The sequence below is a fragment of the Dendronephthya gigantea genome, unplaced genomic scaffold (assembly GCF_004324835.1).
Source record: "Dendronephthya gigantea isolate DGI-Jeju-01 unplaced genomic scaffold, DenGig_1.0 000009F, whole genome shotgun sequence".
NCBI lineage: Eukaryota > Metazoa > Cnidaria > Anthozoa > Malacalcyonacea > Nephtheidae > Dendronephthya > Dendronephthya gigantea.
This window is the reverse complement of record NW_021163019.1, coordinates 2,129,891-2,149,309: the sequence shown is the minus strand read 5'-3', so window position 1 is coordinate 2,149,309 and position 19,419 is coordinate 2,129,891. Positions and strand designations below refer to the sequence as shown.

Sequence of the window (19,419 nt, the reverse complement as noted above, 5' to 3'; positions counted from 1 at the left end):
AAAAAAAAACTCAATTATTCCTGTTTAATGGATCAGATCCAGCAGACCACAGACTATCAAGATAAATTCTTTTTTTACAGAATTTTTTATACAGTAAAAATGTGCAATGATTAATATTGCCCACAAGATAGAATATTCAAAAGGTTTGAAGTTTTACTAAAAATCACTATATTTTTGGGTGGACGACAATAGGACTCGAGCACCAAGTTTAATTAACATTAAATTATTCTAATTTATAATTAATTTGCAACATTTTTTGTGACCTTGGCAGGACCCTCATTAGTGATCTTGGATCTGCCGCATAATATTTCGTACTTTCATCACGCGCCCGACGTCAAAATTCACGAATCGGGTATGCGCCAAAGATCATGGCGGAATTGCCATCGAATGTTTTCGATTTTGTGTGACTAAGAATGTTCATATTTCCGTTGTGAGTGATCGAAACTTTAAAATGGCAAGCGATTACGATAACGACGATGTCGCTTGTTATTTTACGACCAAACACTCGTGGAGGGGAAAGTGAGTTCTGTGTAACCATCGTGTACTTTCTTCGCAGTTTGTTTACCAGTCTGGGCTCGTGATGGGCATGGGTGGTTAACTGGACTTCGTTTCACATCATTTCTAGGTATAAGAGAGTGTTCTCCATCGGATCGAAAGCGGTAACAACTTACAATCCTTCTACTTTTGAAGTCACCAATCAAGTAAGTGTGATGATAGTTCTGGATACTTTTGTACTTTCACACTCGACTCAAGTACTGTACTGGACTACTGGTATATCAAATAATACCACTTAATTGTAATATTTTTCACATCTGATCTGACAGTACAATTACAAGTTTTCTTATGGAGTATGTGACTTTAATACCTGAGTGTCAATGTTTGTGAAAGTCATTTTGATGTAAACCTTGATTAAGATTTCTTGCGCAATCCAGGCTGATATCTGACATGATATGTATCATGACTTCCAGTATTCCACTGTATTGATACAATATAATTGCTATATGATCCTGGGGTTTCAAATTTGAACATATATAAATATAATAGCAGCTCTTTATTATGATCAATAACTATTAGAAAGTTTTGGCAAAATGTCAAGCATTCAGACCAACTCCGAAATAGATGTTCATGCATTTGCTTATTTTCCAAACAAATGATGTTGAAATCAATCCTATGTCACTTTGAAGATTTTATTATCATTTTCACCTTTTCATACAAATTATTGTATATAGGATTTCAACACCTGACAACTATCTTTATTCTGGCAACTAGAATGTAACTGCAGCCATAAAATTCCCAACCTAATTTTTTCATTGTATATGTGAATGGCTGGTAATCACATGGAGAAAGTTATAAACTGACAAATTTTGACAAATTTTCAAAAATATTTTAGTGGGCTTACAAAGATTTTCTCAACATCATGCCAAGCTTGAAGGCACCAACAGAAGTCATCATTGTTGTGAGAAAAGGTCAGTTGTCAATCTTGAGATGAAACAAAACTGACAACTGCTGGTGATTTGTGAAAAAAACTGGTCTTTGTTTTATAGCCAAAGAAGGCAAAAAGACTCAGAATATGACATTTTCGACTGAGCACAGAGAAGACCTTATCACAGAGGCTTTAGTAAGGAAGTGTAATTTTTATGAGTTGGTACCTTTGTTGTACTGTATTGTACAATCTATCAATTAACCACTGATTATTATATTTTAGAAATTCTACAAAGACTTTGCTGGTTATAAAAGTGGAAGTGAATTGGTATGTTTGGGTTAATTCTACCTCATTCCCTAAAATGAAACTATTCACAATGAATCCAAAATCGTAATTCATCATGGTATCAATGTCCTCCCCCCCCCCCCTTCAGAAAAATAGGCCCATATTCCTTTTCTAATTTATTAACTGGGTTCTTATTAAAGTGATAAGCTAAAGCTAAAGTTTCCAAACTACACATGTATTTCCACATCAACATACACATATGCTATATTTTTCTTTAGAAGTTTAGTGGTTATAAATTACATTGGAGTGAACGAAAGGTTCCTGTGACGTTAGAGGTACTATTATTGTTTCATGATAACTTACCTTTGTATTTATATACATATATATATTTCTTGTTATTAGCTATTTTTTGAAGCAATTTTGTTTAATTTAGGTGTCACCAGGCTCACTGGATCAGATTGATCCAAGAGATAATAAGAAATTGGCTTCTTACAACTATAAGGATATAGAACTGATTGCATTGGTATGATACTTGATATTGCCAGACATTTGAATATTTACGATTTGCAATAATTCAACTCAGGCTTTCATTCCATTTCTATCCTCAGGTCTCAGATTATCCTGGGGGATTTGTTGTTGTCTGTGGTGGTTTTAGCAGAATGGTATGTACCAGATGTTGCTAGTACCAGCCATATAATAACAAAAGGATAAGATACTGTTTGTTTCTGCAGATTGAAGTTTTTACATTTTGTGCACAATTTTGTTTTTGTTTTGCAGCATCTTTTCACATCAGACAGGAGAGAGGAACTGCTGAAGAAGATGATGGAATCTTCTTTCAATAATGTTGGTGTTACGATAAAGTATGTGAACGTTTTAAGTCAACAAATTGACTTACATACAGGTCACTTTTTGACCGTTTTTTGACAAAATTCTTTCCAAGTCTGTACTTTACTTTGAATTGTATTTGTTGTTTCTTTTGTCTCGGTTTTAGGCAGAAGAAAAGTTCCATCAAAGTGGAGTCGTTTTTAAAATTCAAATTTGGAAAATACAGGTGAATGATATATTATTAAGACAGTATTTAGTTTGTCCTGTGTAAAGAATGCGAGATATGACAGTAAATAACAAATTTTTCGTTTCAGCGATGACGAACATATCACATCAATGTCAGAGTTCAGTGTCTATAAACAAACTCCTCGGAGTAAAGTGAGTTATATGTTGTCAATTTGGCTCTAAAAGTCTTTCCTTTTTCTCATTTTAAAATCGTTTTTACGCTCTCAAATTTAGGATCCTGTTCAAAGAACGCTGTGTTTCTCAGAAATGTGTCTTTTGGAAAGAGATCCCGCGACGTACAACATCGTCACCCTTCATCCCCTTAGCTCAGTAAGTCATGCGACATTCCACGTCATTTCCAGTAATTGTTCATCTCTGACCTTGAAAGAAAACACTCCAAACACTCCATGTCTTCTGACCTGGGGCCGGTTGTATCGAGCCCGTTTAGCTTAAACGGTGGATAAGTGAAAATTAAATAACACGCTTACATCTCTCTTGAATGAGTCAACTTGAATATTATGCACTGAATATGTAGTTGTAGCCAGTATCTTTGTATTATGGTCATTTAGTTCACTTATTGAATAAAGCGATAAACTTGCTTTCTATTTTGAACTTATCCACCGTTTAAGCTAAACGGGCTTGATACAACCGGCCCCTGGATTCAAGTTCACTGGTTTAACTAACATCTTCTTTATTTCACGTTTCCATTTTGAACATGTCCAATTGCAAAAAAGTATCCAGCCGAGTGAAAATAGTTTTATTTTTGCAGTTACTTTCCAGAATATACCGTGTGCTTGAGACTTGTGTATTATAGTATATCACAGTTTTCAAACCTCTTTTTCTGTCAGATATTTTCAATAATTCGCTATCGAGACCATCCTCAGTTGTTCGGGCTGGAATACACAAGCGGTCAGCTGAGAAAGTACTCGTCTCCTGACAGGTAGTGTAAGAAAGCAGATTTTGTATGAAGCTATATAAAGGATTTCTTTTTCTGAATGTTGTATTTCACTCAATCTAGGGACACATTATTGGCTGGTTTGCTTGACGGTGTTAGAGCCAGTGGAAACAGAGATGTTTGTGTGAAAACGACCCCGACGAAGAGAGGTATTGTACGTTTATTCATAGAGGATTTGAGCGAAAATTATGGTCAAAATTTTCCTAATAGAAAATCTCATACTGCTGTGATTGGCCGAAATACAAACCCTCATTTCATTCTCCTCCTGACGTATGTGATCTCATACAACACACCAACAATTACACTTTTCGCCAGGTATCAGCCAGTAGCATTATTCCTATCAGCCAGTCCAATACATCACATACAGCAAAAGAAGAATTGTTTTTTAAGATTATATATTTTTCAAGGTTATCGTTGGGGTCCATTGTATAATGTTGTTGACGAAGAAGTGGAAAGCAGTCATTTAAAATTCCTTGCTGCGCCTCCAGGTGAAATATTTCTCTTTTCATTTCGCTTTCAATTTTTGAAATATCTCCAAAAGCTTATATTGTCTTATGACTGGTTCCTTGCAGGAAATTTAACCGAAGCTGTGTACAGGTTTAACTGCAATATTTCCTACAGCGGTCTACTTCATGCAGTCACGCAAGACGTAAGTGGACAATTTCTTATTTTGTACTTTTCTGCAGACAAAATCCTGTGTAGAGAATATTATTGTATTTTCACTGAGTTTTAATGTTCTGTCAAAATCTGCGTTAAGACTGTTTTCCACTTACGCGTTTTTCATACGCACGTACACGCACGTAAAAGTCTAAATCCTTATACACGTTACCTTTGAAAAAACTAAGTGAATAAATCGAGGGAACTTAGTTTTCTGCATATTTTAGTATGCATTAGTTGACCTAGATGTTAAATAATAAAAATTTGAAAGCATTTAAAATTTTCCGTACGTGTACATGCGTATAAAAAACGCGTAAGTGGAAAGCAGCCTTTAGTGTAAACTAAACGATTGCTAAGCTACATATGTTAAATGAAAACAATTGACCATTTCTGCTGCTAATTGAAAACATTTAGCAGGGTTCAAACGTCTCCCAACAACACGGTACATTTAAACTTTGTTTATCCAATATAACAAAGGCAAAGAGTATGGCCTTAATGCAAATATCCTATCCTGCTCCTGTTCTGTACACAGATGTACACAAAACAGTAATAGTACTCCCTAAAAACCGCGGTAACTCTGGTTGCTGAGTTGACTGGGTCCGAATCCTTGAAATGGTAGATTTGAAATTTTCCCGCCAAAAGTACGGCAGAAATATTAAGTCTTTTAAACTCCAATATATATTTCAAACGATTTTAAATATTTTGTAGGGACTTTTCTCGGAGAATAAAGAAAGACTTATCATTAAAGCCATCACAATGCTCATTGCTCACGAAGGTATTGTATATCTTTGCTAATAGATTTATTTAGTGTTCAACCCAAAAATATACATATTCTGACTGCTATTACCTTACAAGTGTTCAATATATTCATAAAATAGTTAAAAAGTTTTGCTATTTGCAGGAGACCAAAATAAAATCTCAGATAAAGATCTTGAAGCACAGTTTCACGCTTTGAGACGATTGGTTGCATCCAAAGCAGGTTTCCGCGCCTTCACAACGCTCACTGGGTGAGAAACGTTTATCTTTAACCACAACACACGCTGTTTACCCAACCGGTTCACTTTCTAGACCGTGTTTCTGTTTTGCTTTTTCAGCTTCCGTGAGAAGGTTGGTGTGAAAACTGTGAAAGCTTTGAAGAGGAATAATGAAGCCGTGACTCACGCCGCTGTCGACATGCTGTGTGCTTTGATGCAGGTAAATACAGTAATACTTTAGCGATGAACTTCCTGGTAATATGTTGTCAAATCTGTCACTGTCATTAGTGGTAGGCCTTCAACTTGCAATCTCGTAAGTCCTACAAACCCTACTTTGACATCTGTTAACACGATCCAATATTTTGTCGAAACCAATTCTGTTGTTTTGTAGCCAATGCACGATAACTATGACATTCGTCAAGAACAGATAAACAAAAGCTCTTTGTTATCCTCGGAAAAATTTCTAAGCAGTTTGTTGGGAATTCTCACGATAAATGTGGTAAGATGTGGGGTTTGCCTCGAGATCTAGGATGAACACTTGCACTGTATTTTTCCATCTCTCTTGTATGTATATGGCCTTGTTTCGGAAGAGAAATCCCCTTGCAAAACCCAGCTTGTGATTCGTAGCAACTGCCCGTCTATAATTTAAACTAGATTGAACTAAACTAAACACAAGAAATAAATTAACCATGAAGACTTTTCTTCCAGAATCGTTCTACTGGAGCTTTAGTTATCAGTGGATTACTTGATTTTCTGACGTTTGCTCTGTGTCCTCCTTACAGGTACAGTTCTAGTTGCTTTGCAATATATCAAAATAATACGGGTGTGAAGTTTGACAATCATGTTGAACTGATAGTCAGGTGTGAGTGCTTCCAATATATTGAATCAACTCATGTAGTCTGTTATAGTTAATCGATGCATTGCATATTCCCCTTAGTGAGACAACAGACGATGAACAGTTCGGGAAATTACTGGAGAAAGTTGCAGGTATACTACACAGAAATTTGAGGAGATTTTTCATTTAACTTGTTTTCCTGGTAGTTTATGGCTCTTTGACTGAGCTTGAAAGTTCATTAAATACCTTTTCTCTCTTTACCTTTTTGGTGAAGTTTACCTCGTCCACTAGCTTGACCCATGCATGGGAACAACTCATGTAGTCTATTATTTGTTTGTCTAGAAATGGGTCGTTGCATTTATCGATTGTTTCAGGTGGGTCTACCATAAAACTGCAATAAACAGTAACAATTTTACCATTTGCTTATGTATGTTTTACTATTGCCCCGCTAATGGTTCTTGCCAATCGTAGTTTTGAATTCGTTTCTCAACAATTTCAGCATCCGTCGACAACAATTGTGAAAGGTGCTGGAATGGTTCTGAAGGCGATAATCGAGGTACGTTTTATTGATTCATTCATCCGTTGGGAATTTTCTGCTTTCGACGAACGTAATGATCGTAATGATTACGTTCGAACGTAACGACCACCTTTCATAATGCTCTGCATTTTTTTGGCTGTAATGAATGTATTAGTTCAGTTGATATTCAGTTAGATCTTCCCTTTAGGAAGGTGATGAAGAAACTGCAGCAAAAATGCAAGATCTGGCGCTTGCCGAGGGCGCTCTACCAAAACATTTACACATGGCCATGTTCACGCAAAGCACTGATAGACGTTTGCTAATGAACAGGTGCGAATTGGTGTGATAAATTAAGAAATTGTTGTAGAGGTGTAGACTCGATTCCATTCGGAGGACCTGAGCGTTCTCGGCTTCATCTTAAACTTGGGATTTTATAATCCTCTATATACTAGCCATCTGTAAATAGTTCAATTGAGACTAACAAGCATACTCCATAAGTGATTTATAATCTTTATTGTTGGCATATAGGCAATTGAGTCGACATCTTGTAGCTCTCTGGACGACTGGTCATCCAACAGCAATGGCATTACTCGCGAGAATAATGGTTCGTATTTAAGTATTCATAGTTTTTCACTGGAGTGTAAGGATTTAATGTCTAGAATATACAATAAAGTTTAAATGCGAGATTTCCTGTTCGTAATTTCAGCCTGCTGGTTTGCTGTATTTCCTTGAAAGCCCTGACGAGGTAAGCAATCTTTCAGAATTTTTTGCGAGGGCCATTATTTACTTATAAACTCATTGAAGTGATTCTGACTGACCAATCGTATTAATGACTAAGTGGTATCAACTGCTCTGTTAACTAAACTCCATCATTCATCCTTAAAACTGTGCCAACTGCCCCACTGACGAAATAATTAAATGGTAATTCATTCAGAAGTATGAAACCTTTTTGTAAAGAAACAATTTTGTTGGAACGTTTTTATCTTTCCTTCAGCCACCAGAGACTGAAGAAGATCGTTTATCAATTCGTGACAACGTAAAGCTTGCAGAAGTACGTTTCAAATCAACAATCGTGTTCCAAAATGTCATAATGCGTGCTGGTATGTACGTATAAGCGTGTTATTTCACGTGCTATACTTGTCTCGTAGAGCTCTGGAAAAGCAAGAGGAACGTTGAGGAATCAACTGGAAGGATATCTCTCGCATTGGAGGACAAAAATAGGATTCAAATCTAGGAAAGATGTGAGAATTTAAATCCAGTATATAATAGTATATGTACCATACAAGCTTCTCGCTGTTGTGGTATTGATGTACTTATCTGTATGACACCTGATAATTAACAACAGTTTCTTGGTAAACAACTGAGGGAATTCGCTATAGGGATAACAAATTCGCCATTCATTACAGACGAGTCAGAAACCTGTCATTCTGCGAAATCGAAAACAGAACATTAAAAGTGAACAAAATTGGGATTTGTTTTATTACAAGTAAGTGTTCATATTAAGAAAATGGGAACATGTTCTAGTCGTTTGAAAGATGAAAAAGCAATGGTATTTAACCGGATCTTTTTTACAGATTCAGTCAAGATCTCACAGCGTACAACTTGATTTGGAATTACAAGGTGAGTCTCTAAGTTAGGGGTAGTTACCGTTGAAAATATAGGAAATGGAAATGTAATGGAGGATTTCAACTACGACCATTAAAACTGTCGCTATGAGTAATAACAAGACGAATTCAATATAGTCCTGACCTCTTTCTCTAAACTGTTCTCGTAAGAAACAATGTTTTCTATGTGACAGACGCGAGAGGAACTACGTGGGGCCCTGGAATCTGAGATGCGCGCATTTGCAATGGATAAAGATCTGAGTGGAAACTACGTTGTCTCTTGGAATCACCTGGAGTTTGAAGTTCTGTATGAATGTTTAGCTGATGAGCTGAAAATAGGTTAGTCATAAGTCTTGTACTGCTCAAGGTTTTTGACAGTTCTTCTTAAAGCGTCACCTCCCACCTTATCCGTGGATAGCAATCAAACTCAGTAACGTACAGTATCTTATCTCTCTCCTATCAGGCGACTATTATTTGAGGGTCTTGTTGGAACAAAACGACGAGGAGACGCCGATAACAAATGCGTGAGTCCAAAACGTTTACCTATCAGGGTTTGCAAACATTCAAACTACTTTCCTGTGCTTTTCTGTACCCCCGACAACGATTACAGATATGTAATATACCTTAGCATCCTATTCTCTATATTGCTCCACAGTTCGCAAGATGTTATTTGTCATGCAGTAGTAGAGTAGTATAGAATCATGGATGAAACAATTCACAATTCGATCGATTTTTCTATTTTGTTTTCAGACTCGAGTTCTTTAACGATCTGTACCACAGATTCCTGTTGACAACTAAACCAACTATGAAAGCCATGTGCCTTCAGGTGAGAATGTCGTTTACCGCAGAGTCTACTCATGTGTAGACTTCGAGGAATGAATGAATGAAACAAGTTGGAATCTTTTATTCACAGGCGATGACTAAAGTTTATGGAAAATGTCACGAAGAGATTGGCGCTTTTAATGACACCAAGTATATTGTGGGAATGCTAGACAGAGTATGTTTGTTTGTTTTTATTCTATCATTGTTGCTCTATTTCTCGTCTTGTGTGTTTTTTGTTTGTTTGCTCTTGCTTTTCTGGTAGTTTATTGCTCCAGATTTAAATCTTAATCTAAATCTAGTTTCTTTCTTTCAGACGTCAGATAAATTAGAAAGAGATCGTCTGCTGTTCTTCCTTAACGAACTTACAAAACATCAGGTAAGCCACCCACCACTATCTGTACAAGATCCTACTGTATCTACCCTTTCTAAATTCATGTTTTATTTCACTTCCAGCGCAATGTTAAAGCCTTACTGGATGTAAACGCCATCAAAGGTCTGGTAGAACTTATGACTTTGTGCCATCTTCACACATCAAGAGCAACCGTTCCCTTACAGGTAAAATTACTTCCTAAGCATGATAGAAAAATCTTGAACCTTTTTATCAGGTTCAATTTAACTCCTGCCAACAGTTCTGCAATCTGTCTTACTCGTGTAAGGTTAGTCTTCAAGGAACAAACATTTTGATTGTTTTTCAGACGAATCTCCTTGAAGCAGCTCCTGACAGCGGTCTGGGTGGTGAGAAAGAATGGTATTATGGCAACAAAGAGAAGGAACGTCTTGGACCATTTAGTTTTGATGAGGTGCAGTACTTGGCATTTTCACCGCTAGAGGACTACCAGTCCTTCCGCCGAGATCTAGCAACGTTTCATGAAACTCAGTATTGAAGTTCAACTTAGATTCATTTCAAACACTTCGTCTTTTTCAACTCCTCAAATAGATGAAAGAATTTTGGAATGAAGAAGCTGTGAATCCTTCAACACGTTGTTGGTGTCAAGGCATGGATGGCTGGCGTCCATTGCAGCATATTCCGCAGCTGAAATGGTTCCTACTCGCCTCGGGCACTCCTCTGATGAACGAAACAGACATGGCGGTTCTTATTCTCAATATGTTGATACGAATATGTTCGTACTATCCCAACAGGTAAAAAACCCGTATATCTATAAACAAGTTTGTAGCAACGTTTTTATGCCATAGCTGTGTCAGATCGACTTGTCAGAAAAATCTTCTAACAAGTCTGTTCATGCCATCAGACTTGCTACAAGTTATTGACAGCTTCTCCCCAAACATGTTACAACAATAACAAACTGTGCAATATCATTTCTTAGAGATTTCGATGGAGCCATTGTTCGTCCCTTGCCACGTGCTAAACGAATGTTATCTGAAGCAACCTGCCTCCCTCACATCGTCCAGGTAGAGATATAGAGACAACCATCGTTACTTTGCACACAACGAAAACCATTCCTTAATAAATTATTTTGTTCTCCTTGCAGTTGTTACTTACGTTCGATCCAATCATTGTGGAAAAAGTCTCGGTGCTATTAAACGACATCTTACTGGTATGCTTTTAGTAATTCATTTCCCTTTGCCTCCCAACTTTCCATCTTCGCCGGGCGAAATGAACAGCGCAGATATCAATTCATAGATTCTGCCAAAAATGTTGAGTATTTTTCCGAGCAAAGAAACCATTCTAAGGATTTCATGCAATAGATATCTATCTATACGTTAGCATGCAAAAAATATTGCTGCGTAGTGTCATGCATGTATATGACCCATACCAACCCCGTATCCCCACAAAACGTAAACAAAAAACTTTGTGATCTTAGGACAACCCAGTGATTCCTAGATTGTATCTAACTGGTGTGTTCTTCTTTATCATGATGTACACTGGATCAAATCTTTTGCCCATTGGAAAGTAAGTTTGTATTTTCTTGCTGGAAATATGTAATTATGCAATGAAAGATTTCTCTTACGATAGCTTTCAATTTCTTCAGATTTCTCGCCGAAACTCACATGAAACAGTCATTTCGATCGGAACAGGTATGTAGCGTTGAGCGTTTTTTACAAATTCAGTATTTTTTCCATATATATTACGTAAAGTCAGTTTAGTGTACTGTATCAGAGATTCAGAATTCTAATGTTTTTGAACATATTTTCTTTCAAAATATTCCCCACTGTAGAATCAAGGTGGAGAGATATCCCTGCGAAGTATTTTAGGCCCAATCCTCCCTGAAGCTATGATATGCTACCTGGAAAATCACGGTAAAAACTCTTCAGTTATATTTGACCAGTTTCGAGCGAGAATCAGTTTCATTTTGAGACTTTTCTGTTTTGTTAGGCTGCGACAAGTTTTCGTCCATCTTTCTGGGTGAATTCGACACGCCTGAGGCGATCTGGAGCAGCGAAATGAGGTTTGTGATCGTTTATAACCGGTTCTTTGCAACGAAATATCTTGAAGAATGATAATATACATTTCATATTCAATTTTAGGCGTTTTATGATCGGCAAGATTGCATCACATCTTGCAGACTTCTCCCCCCGTCTTCGCAGCAACACGAAGGCCTTATACCAGGTAGGCAATTAAAGTGTGCCCATTTCACAAGCTACGTATAAGTCAGGATCGATCTTGTCCTGTGACAGGCAAAAACCCACAAAATGTTTTCATTGTCTTTTCTATTTAGTACTGTCCCATCCCGGCGATCTCGTACACTCAACTGGAATACGAACTATTCTGCAATATCTACTATTTACGTCATCTCTGTGATACGCAACGCTTTCCCGATTGGCCAATCAAAGAACCGGTTAGTTCAAGCCTATTTCAAAATCCCATCAAACTCACTAAGGTTTCTGAAATCATTCGATCAGTGAATCGATTTCACCCTCCATATTTTCACCCTCTTTGCAAATCACAACCTATGGCAGGGGTTTTCACAAGATCCCCCCCTTCCTTTAAGGTGAAATTCCTCAAAGATCTTTTGGAAGCTTGGCGAAATGAGGTGGAGAAGAAACCGCCGGATCTTTCAGTTGAACAAGCTTTGAAGATTTTAAATTTGAAGAAAAAACCTGAAGAGTAAGACTATTGTTATAACGTGCTCTGCATGGTTGCACAAAGTTTAGCTCAAAGTTTTGATGGTGCTTCTTAGATATGACGAAGCGAAGATTCGTAAAGCTTACTTCAGAATGGCACAGAAATACCATCCTGATAAAAACCCTGAAGGACGGGTCGGTATAACAGCAACGATACTTTATTGTTAAACTTAGACTATGTGCACACGGTAACGTTTTCGAGCGTTTTCATTTTCGTTTTCATGCCAAAACGGTTTGAAACACCGTCAATTTACAATAAAAGTTGGAGCTAACTTATAACATAAAGCATATTTTTCCTTGGAGCGTGTGGACAGGGCGTCAAAACAATAAAATGGACAAAAACGATTTTGAAAACGCTTGAAAACGACGCTCGTGTGCACATAGCCTTAACTGAATTTAAAACTTCCTTCCATCTCTTAACACGAATTACCTTGTTTTCTTTTTTATGTGTGTAGTAATGGTCTTTCTATTATAATTATCATTGCAGGATATATTTGAACAAGTGAGCAAGGCATATGACTTCCTATGTTCCAAATCATCTCGTAAAGTGCTTGGCCCTGACCCGCGGAATATCATCCTAATACTACGAGCACAATCTATTCTCTTCAGTCGTTGCAAGGAAGGTGAGAAAGATATTCACAAATTCGATCAAGTTTGGAGCTACTTGAAGATCAGGGCATATCTGGTTCGTTACTTATGATCTGATAAATCTAATTTGCTCTAGTGTTGGAGCCATACAAGTACTCCGGTTATCCAATGTTGATCAAAACGATTCAAATGGAAATCGAAGATCCAAAGGCGTTTAGTAAAGAAGCAGCGTTGCTGCCCTCTGCTTGTGAACTCTGTTATCACACGGTGAACACGTCTGCCTTGAATGCTGAAGAATTGAGGAGGGAAAACGGCATTGAGGTTTGGCTTCTTTTGGATTTGCTGTAAATTGGTTTATTGTCTTTCTAGCTTTAAGGAATCGTTTTCATCTTATAGATATTACAATCTGCATTGTCTCGCGCGATTGATCTCATTGGAGGCTCAAGTAAATCTGGGGATGTGCCTGTCCAGGTTTGTTTATGAATTTCAGAAATCCTCCAACGATGATTGAAATCCAACACAGTGAATCCAATCTAATTGTGGTTGGATTTCATTCTTCGTGCGTCGATCTTTACCTAGATCAAAACTTAGTTTATAGCTAGAATCATGAATTCTGCAATTTACTATAACCAATCAACAATCGCAGGTTTGTTGCCATATTGTCCACTGTTATGCTGTTGCGTCCCAGTTTGAAAAATGTCGCGAAAAGATTGCTGAGATGCAAATCATCGTCCAGGAGCTATGTCGTTTGTTATATTACAAGGTCAGTGCGAAGTGCCCTTCTTTGGGACGATGTTCCCTTTTTGAAATAAAATGACTCTAGTTAAGTCTATATCCCACTGAGCCCATGTGAACATCGTGTATCGATCGTATTCATCTCTTGTGTTTTATTTTCTCTACACAGAATCTTCCAGGTTTGTGTATCCTCAGCTCTGAGTGTGTCAGTAGTTTCTCAGTTGATTTTTGGCTACAGACACATTTGCTACAGGTGAGTTGATCGCACCATATTCCTTAATGCGACACAAGACAACTTTAAACTTCCTTCACTTTTAGACCTTTATAAAAAGCCTGCTTTCTGACGTAGTATGTGGAGATTTGTGAATGCTTTCTCATGGAATCTTATCAATTATTTTCAGGCAGGAGTATTATGGCATCTCTTGTCTTTCATGTTCAACTACGATTACACCTTAGAAGAAGGAGGTGTGGAATCTTCTGCAGAAACAAATCAACAGGTTTCCTTGAAATTACAGAGCAATCATCTCTTCATACAGCATATTGAATTGACCCAGTGTATGCTAGCCAACCGCCTGACTTTCTTTTGTATATTCCAGGAAATCGCAAACGAGTTGGCGCGAAAGTCAGTACGAGCCGTTGCCCGTCTTGGAGGCTACCTGGGTGAGTAAATGTTCATCTTTAATGGAAATCAAGCTAACGTGGGCGAATCAGGGCGCGAATTTGCATTGAATATTCTTGTTCAGCGTGATCAAATGTTCCTTTTGTGAATGACTATGTTTAGAAGGTGACGAAAAGACTCCTGAAAATCCAGCCGTGAAGAAATCTTTGGACGCCATGTTGACTCCATATCTTTCACGAAAGCTCCACAACTCTACACCACAAGAGGTTTTTGATATGTGGGATAGTATTTGATACCTTGCTTGTTATTTACAATGAAACTTGTTTGACTTATGCCTTTTGTACAAATTTAGTTGCTGAAACTTCTCAACAGCAACACAGAGAACCCGAACTTGATCTGGGACAATGGAACTCGTGGTGAGATCATGAAGTTCTTGGGCGAGGAACAAGAAAGAAAAATAACAACGGTAAAAATACGATTTCTCGGATAGTGAAAAATGATAGAGCTTGAAATTGAGGGAAAGAAATTGTAATGAAGAATTATTATCACCGTTTAGGGAGAGTGTGATCCGTCATTTGGAGCTGACTTTGTGTTCAGTGTCTTTGAAAAAGAATTGATAATCGGCGAGATATTCGTTCGGGTTTACAACGATCAACCTGCCTATCCACTCGAGGTAATTTCTGTTTCCAAATGTTTCCTCAATTGTTGGACTTTTTGAGTTAACTTTTAATATTGAGTTCATTCTTACAGAACGCAAAGAAATTTGCTTCAGATTTACTCAACTATATTGGGAACCAGGCTCAGGTAAGAGTTCTGTTCGAGAGTATTTAAAATGCACCGAGCCAAGTGGTCATCTATTTTAATGTGGTCAGAGGTTGAACACGAATCCCACCAGGGTGTCGCTATGCCAAAAATAACACGAATATGCCTTTCACTGCATGCCCGGCCATGTTAACCGACTAAAAAAGTGTTTTACTCGCCCAGCTATTGGTAAAATGTGTCTAAAATTGCTTTGATAATCTTCAGTATCTCCACTCTCTGTTGCAACTGCAAGCAACGTCAAGTGAAACGACAGAGTCTGAAGCACAACAACAAAGATTTGAGCACGTTGCAATGGCCTTGGAAGCTTTGAGAAATGTTATCAAAGCCTCACCAGGTGATTACCTTCTGAAAACCTTTACGATTCCCATCCATTCCTTCAACTGGACCTACAATATCAATATTTATGACAGACATTGATCTTGTATGACAATGCCTTCAAATTAGTGAAGTGCTAGTCCTCTGTTAAAAGATCTGGCCATCTCTGCCTTATATTTATCAGCAAGTCAATGCCTACATTAGCAGATGGTCGTTATATTATACAGATGGTTGTTATATCTTGCATTAAGATACAGTCAATTTCATTTCGTTATAGGGGTCGAAGAGAAATGCATAGGACAATTCAAGTTGATATTTTCACTCCTGCGCATGTCTGACGCAACCAAACTTCAGCAACTCGCTTTGGAGGTATGGAAACTACTCTAACAAATGCTTTCTTCCTGAGGTCCAATGCTTACATTTTCAACACTTACTTTGTTAGACCTCTTTATACAAACGTCTCTCAGTATATTGTCTTCTTCCTCTCTCCTAGGTAATCAGTAATGTAACTGGAAACAAAAACTGTGTGTCAGACATCGCTGATTCCAATGTCGTATCCTATCTTCTTCTAACCTTGTACACACTTTCTACATGTAAGTAACATCCACCTTTTTTCTCCAGATAAATCATGCTCATGATAAATCCTTTCTCGTACTAAATTTTAGGTCGTCCATTGGTTACGGAGACGCTGCATGCGCTGTGTTCCAACACAAAAATCGTAAAAGAAGCTCACGGCAAAGGTAATGAATGATTCCGGCTATAGAGTAATAGACTAAGTTACTCTATAGAAGAAGAATAAAACCTAACGCCACAGCAATATACAAAATTTTCGGGCCATCATCGTTCACATTTTACAACACATCGCAAGCAAACTCTGCAGTTTTACTAGCTCTATGAAGTTCTCTCTAACTGTGCGGTTGGACTTCATTCTATACTCGCCTTGATCAAAATTTTGTCTATGGCTGGGCATCATTTATTGAAAGTTGCAAGGCTTCTTTTCTTTCATTCAGGAGCCTTGGTGTATCTCCTCGACTTGTTCTGTAATTCACCTAATCCAGCCGTAAGAACAAAAGCAGCGGAATTGTTCAATAAAATGATGGCGGATAAACTCGTAGGTCCCAAAGTGAAAATAACGATGTCGAAATTCTTGCCCACTATATTCATGGATGCGATGAGAGAAAATCCTGAAGTTAGTGTTCACATGTTTGAAGGTAGGGTGGTCGTGATTTTATGTCAACATGCCGGTTGCGTGAATCAAATGGTTCGGACCTCAATATTTATTTGAAAGAACAACACTTTTCACTGTGATTTTACTATTCCTAGGAATTCATGAAAATCCTGAGCTAGTTTGGAATGATGAATCCAGAGAGAAAGTCTGTAGCGTCATCAAAAAAGAGAGAAGCAAGTAAGTCTTGGATCTTGGATCTTGTTCAATCTAGTGTAGCCTTTCCAAACACGATATTCATTCTGAGGTCTCGATCTTGCTACAAAAACCAGCCTTACTGATCCTGCAATAAAGAAAACTATGGGATAGTGGCAACCTTCTGATTATAGGAATTTGCTTTTTTCAGATTCTATAAGAAACAGAAGGACGATCCTGAGGCATCGTGGAAGGTATAGAAATATTGAATCAACTTCGCGTATTACTTTTTTTGACGTTTGGTAAACATTGAGAGTTTCTCATTTAGCTTCCAGATGACTTTGAAGTGGTTTACTCGAACGTTGAAGGAGAGTTGGTCGTTGGAGGAGTTTATCTTAATCTATTCATTGCTCAACCACACTGGGTAAGTATTCTCCTGGACGAGGGCTTTCATTTAAAGATAGATTTATCAAGGTTAGGGAATAAAATATTCCATATATTTACCAAAACCGTCTAATCTTTTAGGTCTTAAGAAAACCAAAGGAGTTTCTCCTGGATCTCATGGACAAATACGCTGCATTATTGCGTTCCCCTTCACCTGATGTAAGTCAGTGTTTATTTCTCTTTCAAACAGAGAAAACTTATTGTGTTGTCTTTTCACCATCCTGTACGTTTCGAAAGATAGTTTTAGATATAAAAGTGTGTTTTTCAATGTACTTTATGAAAACATGATAGTGTTCCTTACTAGGGTCAAATTTTGGAAACATTTACACAAGCTGTTGTGTCAATTTTCACTGTTCAACCCGCTCTGGCAGATCAAGTAAGAAAGACTAATACTGAATAGATGGGAACGAGGGAATGATTGCGGATGTCCAAATATTATTTCGAACATCATTAACAGTTTCCGGAACATTCATTGTTTTAATATTTTGTTATCTTAGATGCCAAGCTTGGGCCATCTGCCAGCGATTTTCAAGAGCATGAAATCCAGTAATGATGCAATTCCGCGTTCAGCCATTCAAGTCATTCATATCTTGTCTAGCAACGAGGTAGGAGGAGGACTAGTAACTAGATAAACATATCCGTATTAAAAAAACGGCAAATGATAGATGATTACCTTTACATTTTTCAAATATAAGCTACAGTTTTACAACTTCTTTTCCAAATATAGAGTTCAAATTGTGGTAGTACCTTTTTTGAAAATCTGAATTCTTATCCATGTATTTTCTGGTGTGTTTTACAGTTTTGTGTCCGAAGTCTAGCCGAAGTCGATGTAATTCGTCCGATGATAGCAGCGATGGACGCCCGACCCGATATTATCGTCCTCGCTTGTGAAGCCTTACATCAAATATTTGACAAGAATCAGAGTGCTTTGGTCGAGCAGGCGGTGAAAGCAGAACTGGTTCAATATCTTCTCAAATTACTCGAGACCGATCTGAAAGTTGCGTACAACATCGAGAATGCGGCCGCCTCGAAAGCACAGATCGTGAAAGCCTTGAAAGCCATGTCAAGAGATTTCTTACATGGGGAAAAGGTGGGGTTTATTATGATATTCTCAACTCCAGTAGTAACACCGGATCAATACCAGCTGATGATCTTTATTGGCAGGAAAAACAAGTTAGAACTGATAGAGCTATTCAGATATTCAGTATAAACAAAACGAGTTTAGTTTAGGTTTCCTTCTAACAGTGGATCAATCAAATATGGCTTTTCCCCGGGGTGCCGTGGGAGGGTACAAATTCCGTATAAAATATTTAAGTACTATGCAATAAAGCATAGAATGATCACATGTATTCAATTTAACGTACTGTTTTAGGTTCTTGAAATCCTCGATAAATCAGAGGTGTGGGCGTCATACAAAGATCAGAAACACGACTTATTCATCTCAGATCGTAACATTTCTGGTTATTTAACTGGACCCATGGGAGTCGCCGGTTATTTGACTCAGGGAGCGGCAAATGCGAACGCCATGCCGAATAAACCCCCACCTATCGAGAACGTCCTTGAAGATGAGAATAATTAACAAATATCGAAATTTGGAATTAATGAATGCCATTGCTACAGATCAGAGTCTTTATCAAACCTGGACCCTCTGATCTTAAATGGAAACTGTAATGCGCAATACTCAAGCTTTCCTTCTGGTGATAAGATGGGATTATTTTTGAAATAAATAAAGAAACGCATACGCATCGTAGGATTTTTATTTTGAATGATGATAAACGCTATGAAATAGACATCTTATCGCGATAAGAAAGCCTTGACCTGTGAAACGTTTGATTTACAGTGACTTGCAAATACAATCAAATCATGGCTTTGCAAAACGAAGTTAAGCTGAACATGTTTATGCGTACATGTTTATGCCTGTCCTAACATTCAGTTCACTTGCTTATGTAATAAGTGATTAGCTGCGACTGGTTTAATTCAATGCCTACTTTATTGCTCGGACTTGATATGATATGCGCATTAGCAAAGAAAGTGTTTGCTGTACACTGCCATAAACAAATAATACTAAAATATTTCTAATTTTACAATTGTGAATTAGGCGATATTGGAATCGATTTTTTGAAATTGAATATATGAATTGTGGAAGATTTAACAAATATAGTATAATATAAGTTTTATATTTTGAATAACGTCTATTGATACGCTACACACCATGAAAATTAATTTGTTTAATAAAATTGTATCGTTTTAGTGTAATTTGAAAGTTGACGTGTTCAGGTGAGTCCTTTTATTTTCTTTGAATTGTGGCGTCTCGTTCCTTTCCAGGAAAA

The 19,419-nt window shown here is 37.5% G+C and overlaps 1 protein-coding gene across 1 annotated transcript; it reads left to right on the top strand.

Moving 5' to 3' along the window:
• The first annotated feature begins 360 nt into the window (after positions 1 to 360).
• Positions 361 to 18,828, top strand: LOC114517646 (dnaJ homolog subfamily C member 13-like). The gene is made up of 73 exons (XM_028537430.1): positions 361 to 519; positions 626 to 701; positions 1,391 to 1,466; positions 1,545 to 1,618; positions 1,706 to 1,750; positions 1,987 to 2,043; positions 2,142 to 2,231; positions 2,317 to 2,370; positions 2,486 to 2,568; positions 2,700 to 2,759; positions 2,848 to 2,911; positions 2,993 to 3,088; positions 3,607 to 3,698; positions 3,777 to 3,862; positions 4,121 to 4,201; positions 4,286 to 4,362; positions 5,079 to 5,145; positions 5,272 to 5,377; positions 5,465 to 5,564; positions 5,736 to 5,843; positions 6,053 to 6,126; positions 6,282 to 6,331; positions 6,522 to 6,553; positions 6,679 to 6,735; positions 6,905 to 7,026; positions 7,225 to 7,300; positions 7,403 to 7,441; positions 7,715 to 7,747; positions 7,845 to 7,937; positions 8,103 to 8,182; positions 8,271 to 8,316; positions 8,495 to 8,639; positions 8,764 to 8,824; positions 9,051 to 9,126; positions 9,214 to 9,297; positions 9,436 to 9,498; positions 9,576 to 9,677; positions 9,818 to 9,922; positions 10,060 to 10,262; positions 10,448 to 10,532; positions 10,613 to 10,678; positions 10,946 to 11,034; positions 11,114 to 11,159; positions 11,300 to 11,381; positions 11,458 to 11,530; positions 11,610 to 11,691; positions 11,801 to 11,920; positions 12,074 to 12,189; positions 12,263 to 12,341; positions 12,694 to 12,829; positions 12,931 to 13,115; positions 13,191 to 13,265; positions 13,441 to 13,557; positions 13,699 to 13,782; positions 13,931 to 14,026; positions 14,126 to 14,189; positions 14,311 to 14,414; positions 14,501 to 14,614; positions 14,705 to 14,821; positions 14,899 to 14,952; positions 15,175 to 15,304; positions 15,563 to 15,654; positions 15,779 to 15,878; positions 15,951 to 16,025; positions 16,296 to 16,496; positions 16,609 to 16,690; positions 16,857 to 16,899; positions 16,974 to 17,069; positions 17,171 to 17,248; positions 17,394 to 17,465; positions 17,587 to 17,694; positions 17,889 to 18,179; positions 18,462 to 18,828. Exons 1-73 carry the CDS (start codon positions 452 to 454, stop codon positions 18,666 to 18,668), a joined length of 6,660 nt encoding a protein of 2,219 aa, XP_028393231.1. The 5' UTR covers positions 361 to 451; the 3' UTR covers positions 18,669 to 18,828.
• The last annotated feature ends 591 nt before the right edge of the window (positions 18,829 to 19,419 follow it).